We start from the raw sequence: 7,194 nt of genomic DNA, 5'->3' as shown, positions 1-7,194 counted from the left end.
CAACAATTATAATAGAACCCTCCTTTGGTAATAAAGAAGGCAAGGGAATTCCAGGCTGGAAAGAGCACATTAATCACAATATTAATGGCTCTAAGATTTATCACCGTTCTCCATTTTCCAGATTTCTTTTGAATAACAAATAGAAAAGAATTCCAATGACTGGTCAATTCTTCAATCTTCTCGTATTTAGCTGCTTTTGTGCCAGTTGTTTCAATTCTTGTAAATTTTCTGATGTCAAAGGCCATTGTTCTAAACACACAGGCTTGCCAGTTAACCACTTTGATGCCAAGACTGTTGGTACCATTGAAATATGAAAAACTGCTGGGCCCTGCTTATATACAACCTTGATGTTCCATGACTGGTTTTGATAATAATTTTTAATGTTGATTGTAGCTGAAGTTATCCTGTTCCTGTCCAGGTCCCATGGCCCTCAGACCCTAGCAAACACACAGAGACTTAATATTATTTATAAACTGTATGGCCTAATGGCTCAAGCTTCTTGCTAGCTGTTATATCTTAAATTAACCCATTTCTATTAATCTATAAGTTGCCACATGGCTCATGGCTTATTGGTATCTTAACATGTTACTTCTCATCATGGTGGCTGGCAGTGTCTTTCCCTCAATCTGCCTTCCTATTTCCCCAATTATCCACTCTGCTAGTCCCGCCTATACTTCCTTCCTGGCTACTGGCCAATTAGCATTTTATTTATCAAACAATTATAGCAATATGTTCACAGCATAGAGAACATCCCACAGCAGTTGATCTTAGAAGCATTCTTTATTTCATGGTTTATTTCTGAGATTAGAGGAGTGTAAATTTCCATTTTCCATTGCTATAACAAATTATGGCCACATAAATTCATTTTTATGTTAGACACATATGGTTTTAATTTTTTCTATCTGTCCTTCTGTCTTTATACACTCTACCCACCTTGTACTTTATTTTACCTGAGATAAAGTACTAATCCCTAAAAGCTGAATATTTACCACCTGAAGAGGTCAATATGAATGCCAAGGTTTTTGTGAAATTATGGTTATCTTTACACCTATGTTCAGTAATCCTTTAATTACAATATCATTTTTTTTCATATTTATAGCTTGGGCCTTTGAGTATTTATAGAAATTTTCTAAAATACTTGTTTTATGTTCTCTCCTGAATTTTCTGTTGTATCTGCTGAAGCTGTTCTGTCCTTGACCATATCCAGAGCAGTATTTTTTTAACAATAGACATTAAGTCTTTTAATTACTCTGCGGATAAGTTTCTCCAATTCAGAGAGGGAATGATTGAACCAAATTTGGTATTGGGGCCTACAAGTGGCACCTTACGGCATTTCCCAATGGCAAAGTGGTACTTGTCTGTCCCTTGTTGATCTGCATTCATTAGTCCAAAGCAAGCCTTTGACACATCTTCTGTGTGCTCCAGAAGTCTAAGTAAGTCCCTCTATTTGGATTATCTCTCAAAAAAGCTTTGTTTCTAGGAATTCCTTGCCTATAATTCCTTTTCAGATGACCATGCTTAACACAATTAAAACATCTGATATTTTTATTTTACTTAAAACATTTTTAATGTAGCATAAAAATATGAGATTGAATAAAATTTTATTTCTAATCTATTTATCTATTGGTTATGATCTTGCCTTTAAAGACCTTGTCATCCTCTTGCATTCTGAATTAGCATTTTGAAAGGCTATAGATTCAGTTAATATTTATATCACTTCTATATCTGATACTATTCTATTTACAGCTGAAGCCAATCTTTACAAAAAAAAATAAGTGAGTACTTCTTTGGGGACTTTTATAACTTTAGTAAATGATTTAGACCTCTTTTGTGATTCTTCAACCTTGTCCAAAACTGTTTGCAAATCAGGATATTGACCTTCACCAAAAACTGGTCTTGGGAAATATCAATACCTCTAACATTGTTTTTTCATTGTTCTCTGGCCATAGCTTCTTATTTCCACCACGTTCTACACTGTAACTGAGGTCTAGCTTCCAATATTGCTGTAGCTAGACCTTTTCCATCATGGGGGATAATTATGGTATATGTTGCCTATAAACTTAACATCTGTTTCACTTATGGTGAATGCATACTATTTGAAAGGATCACTTCTTTAAATCTCCTCAAATCTAATATCTATAGGATTCAATTTAACTTCTGCATAACCTCGGAGGTACCTATCATCAGTTGGTCATTCTTGTGTAGTAACTGGATAAACTGAGCTTGGTCATCTAATAACCTTCTTCAATTTCATCATTCAGGGGTACAGTAGGTTCCTGTTTAAATTCCTCTGTGTTTAAGTATTTTTCTTACTTCCATTAGTAAGTATTTCTAAGGTTTCTATCTTAACAGCCAAATTTTCAAATTTGGCACAATTATCTAACCACTTTTTTAATGTTATAATATGGATTACCAAACTTATATAATTGACAATCAGCATTATGACAATCCCAGCTAAACTGGTTACCCCTTCATTTACTTTTTCTGCTTCTAATCCATCCATTCTGGTTTAGATCAAGTCCTAAATACCTGCACTGTGATATTTCCCATTGTTAACATGGGAAAGAATTTTCTTTGGACTTCCTAGGTGTCTCACCAAATTTGCTGCCATGTCCTTGACAGAGGCAGGCATGTGAGGCACTTGGGAACAGGGTGCAGACACAAGGGGATGGCTACAGGAAGAGCTAACCAGGGAGCAGCTGCAGTGGCGGTAAGAAGTGGTGGCTTGAGAAGTGGCTGTGTGATCTCATGGCAATTGCTGGATGCCAAATACTGTTTTTATCTCAGCTTTTATATTTACCAGTAAATACACAGGAGTTAGATATGGGGGGGGGTGGGAGAACCTGCTAGAGAAACAACCAGCTGAGCTTCCTTTACCTCCAGACACCAAGCAAGAAAACGTCTCTCCTTCTGTCCCAAAACAAACATGCCAACAAATCTCTAAGTCCCTCCTTCCTTCTTCCTGTGCATCTCTCCATGTGACTTCCCAGGTCCTCTACACTCTCTATGGATTCTTTTTTTTTCTATGAATGACACTTTATTCAGTCATTTTCTTCACAACTGAAACTCTGGGAATTCAAAATTAACATTTTTGCCTGTGAGCTTCTTAAACACACCAGAAAAAATTTCAACCTTGTGCTCCACGTTCTTCTGCTGGGCTTTGTCTAAATGAACCTTTATGAGCCGGCTGCCATCCAGTTTCACCCGAATCCTCTTCCCCACAATCTCACTTGGGAAGACCAAGTCCTCGAGGATGGTGTCATGCACTGCAGTGAGGCTACAGCATCTGGGGCGCTTCTGCTTATTTTTCGTGCGGCTTTTCCGAGTTGGCTTGGGCAGAATCCTCCTCTGAGCAATGAAGACGACATGCTTCCCACTGAACTTTTTCTCCAATTCACGAACCAGCCAGACTTGGATTTTCTGGAAAGACTTCAGCTGAGGAACTGGTACAAAAATTATGATAGCTTTCCGGCCACCACCAACTTCAATTTTCAGTTCCCGCAGCTGCGCCTTGAGATCAGAGTTCATCTCCAGCTCGAGTAGCACCTGGGAGATGCCAGACTCAAACTCGTCCGGCTTCTTGTAAGGAGGTCACTTGCCTGGCCCCCTGATCCAAGGTTAATTTTATTAACAGAGTCTTGGTGTTTCACAGTGCAATCAAATATCTTTCAACAATGTGTTGATCAGATTAAGGTATATTCCCTTACCTCAAACATCCAGATTAAAAGTGGGTCTTCTCACTTCAAATGATTTAATTAAGAAAAAAATTCCCCACAGGTGAACTCAATCACTTAGATCATAGTTCATTTCAAATATGGTCAAATTGACAGCCAAGAATAACAATCACATGCATCAACAATCATAACCTCTAATGAAGAAAAACTTGAATGTTTAGGGGAGAGGGAGTCATCTCTTTTATTAATTAAAGTTGATATTTGGAAATTTCTAATATGTATATATGAAATTTTGATTGATTGTGTCTTGTGATTACTAGTTTTGTAACAATTTGACATAAGATAGAGTTATCAAAGAGAATGAAATAACAACTGAGAAAATGCTCCATAAGATTGTTCTATTAGAAAGTGAATGGGGTATTGTCTTGATAGTGATTAATGTGGGAGGTCCCATACCACAGGGTTTAGAGCCACCCATAAACAGAAGGTCCTGAGTTGTACAAGAAGGCAGGCTAAGAAATACGTGAGGAATAAGGAATAAGGAATGTACTCTTCCATGACTCAGAGTCAGTTTCTACTCCAAAATTCCTGTCATTAAGTCCTCCATTGTCTCCCTTGGATGATGGACTCAAGCATTAACTGCCCCTACACACACACACACACACACACACACACACACACACTTGTATATGAATATCAGTAGTAATTACTCTGATAGGTCTTTTGACCGCACAAGTGATCAGTTTTGATCAGATGTACCACACTGGGACTGAGATGCACTCTGTGGAACACATTTCATTTTCAATTAGAGACTAATTTATCCCGATAATAATCTTACCACTTATGGGCACACCTAACTTAGCAAATTCTTATTATAGTTAACAGCATTCATTGCTTGGTAAAAGTGTTGATACATTTTCCCCCTTGTAGACTGTGTATTGCCTTGTAGAGGACTGTTTCCAGCTCCAACATTTTCTAGATGTGCTGAGAAGGGAGAGAAAACATGTAAATCTTTAACAATCTAGATGTTAGTTAAATAATAAAAACATCTATGCTGAAAAAAAAATGATTCTAGACTCCATTTGAAATATTTAGGACACAGAAACTTTAGAATTAACACATATGAGATATATCCCCATTTAGTCTTTATTTTTAAATGCATTGATTTAACATATTTTTAATGAAACTCATTTCTACTAACAATAATGATGTTGTCATAAAACATAGTCATAAAGTAGTAACTATGGGCCATAGGAGATATAGAAAAAAAAAATATGTGACAGTAACAAGAAATTGGGGTATAAACTGGAAATGTTTTACATTTTCAGAATTATGTCTTTTTTATTTGAAAGTATTTCGCCATTTGTTCAAGTTTACATTTATGACCCAGAATAATCACTAAAATTATTCTAAATGTAGCACAGACATAAACACTCTAATAAGGTGGTTCATTAGAAGGATTTCATTAAAAATAATGTTTCTGCGCAAAAACTAACAAGACAGACTAAATATGATTTCTACAAAACAGTAGAATGTCTGACAAATCTAATCATTTAAATAACTAAATATAATGATTATAATTAGATTCCAAAACAAGCATATCAGATTATATTCAAGACAAGACATAATGGATCAAATGTATGAATTCAAAGAAAAATACTTTACATTGAAAAGAATAATAAAATGATTTACTATCAAAACCATAATCATTGAATGCTACTTTAATTTCAGAACAGATAAACTTCAGTATTTTTTCAAGTGCATATACAGAATCCTCCACAGTGCAGTGGTCTTTAATATTTTTAAATTTACATGTGATAAATATTACATTGCTTGTAAAAAGAAAATTTAACTCATGCACTTTGAGATATATAATTGAATCCTTGTTGTTTCTTATGAGCTGAGAGAGTATTCAGAAATTCTAAATAGTTTGCTCAATGTTGTAGCAATAAAAATCATCTAAAGATTTAAATTTTAAAAATGTATGCCTCATTGCCACAAAAACTTTCAATGTAATTCAGCTTCCCACATCCTTTTATTATGTAGGATTATTTATGTCCACAATTTTGCAATCAATGCTTAGTTTTCTTTCCTCAAAATTGCAAAATGAAAATTTTTAATTTTTAGACCAATATTTTAATTTGAAATTCCAAATGTTGCCGGTATTTGCTTATATAACCTGATTTCTCCATGAAATCACATAAAAGCAGAAACAAACACCAAATTTTGGCTTAATTCCACAGTGTTAATTTGGAAGAATAAATTATGTTTAATTTTCAGTGGTTCAAATACACACACACAAAAATAAATAAATAAAGCTTAATCCTTGCTAGAAAGAGAAAATACAAACATTAATTTGTTCTGAATTTTATCTTTGATAGCACTTTGCAAGGATGTTATTATGGATTCTGCATAAAAAGAAAACATATATTTCAGAAAAAAGCAAATCTTGCATGAGATAAAATATTTACTCCTATTTTAAGCCATAGACCAAAGTGTCCCTGTTATTCTATGATATATGAGGATAGTTTCAAACCTTTTGCCATTAAATTTTTAGTAGTATCTGTGTAAACCAATTAGTAAGAATATGTAGAAACCCCTCAAATTTGTAAAGGAATCAGTCCATGTGCCTTAATTTAAGTTTCCTGGGAGCTAGAGAGATGGTTCAGTGGTTAAGAGCACTGGCTGCTCCTCCAGAGGACCTGAGTTCAATTCCCAGCACCCAAATGGCAGCTCACAACTACCTGTAACTCCAGTTCCAGGGTACCTGAAACCAATGGCAAAAAACAACAACAAAACAAAAACAAAAATAAAACAAGACAAAAACACCAATGCACACAAAAAATAAATAAATTAAAAGTAAAGAAAAATTGTTTCCTGAAAGCCCTCAACTTACTGTATAATAGAACATATAGAGACATATTCACCTACACCCCTGCCATTCATTTAGGAGTTTGCATGTCTCATTTATACATCAAGATGATATCACAGAGTAATTACTGAGAACCACAACAACATTTTCAATTAGTATACATTACCCTTGTCTTAGAGTTTCTATTGCTGTGACTAAACATTGTAACCAATGGGCAAGTTGGGGAGGGGAGGGTTTAGTTGGCTTACACTTCATCATTGCTGTTCATCACTGATGTCAGGACAGAAACTAAAAGAGTGCAGGGTCCCAGAGGCAGGAGCTGACACAGTGGCTTGATTCCCATGGCTTACTCAGCCCACCTTCCCTCAGGCCAGCAGCCCAGGGATGGCCACCCACTGTGGGGCAGGCATTCCTGCATTGATCACTAGATGAGAAAATGCCTTATACCTGGATCTCATGGAGGCATTTCCTCAACTGAGGCTCCTTCCTTTCTGATGACTCCAACTTGTGTCAAGTTGACACACAAAACCACCCAGTGCAAACCTATTACACTACAATGACAAAAGGTTTGATTCACCAAACATGACTGATTATCTACACATTTTATTCTGTCAATAAGTTATATCAATTGAAATACAACAAAATTAG

The 7,194-nt window shown here is 35.6% G+C and overlaps 1 protein-coding gene across 1 annotated transcript; it reads right to left on the bottom strand.

Moving 5' to 3' along the window:
* Window positions 1-3,011: 3,011 nt before the first annotated feature.
* LOC114696765 (40S ribosomal protein S7-like) lies at window positions 3,012-3,716 on the bottom strand. The gene is made up of 2 exons (XM_037211041.1): window positions 3,708-3,716; window positions 3,012-3,579 (listed from the first exon to the last, which is right to left on the bottom strand). Exons 1-2 carry the CDS (start codon window positions 3,714-3,716, stop codon window positions 3,055-3,057), a joined length of 534 nt encoding a protein of 177 aa, XP_037066936.1. The 3' UTR covers window positions 3,012-3,054.
* Window positions 3,717-7,194: the final 3,478 nt, after the last annotated feature.

Source organism: Peromyscus leucopus, chromosome 15 (genome assembly GCF_004664715.2).
Source record: "Peromyscus leucopus breed LL Stock chromosome 15, UCI_PerLeu_2.1, whole genome shotgun sequence".
Classification (NCBI taxonomy): Eukaryota; Metazoa; Chordata; class Mammalia; order Rodentia; family Cricetidae; genus Peromyscus; species Peromyscus leucopus.
The sequence above is the reverse complement of the archived record's forward strand: the minus strand, read 5'-3'. Positions and strand labels throughout refer to the sequence as shown.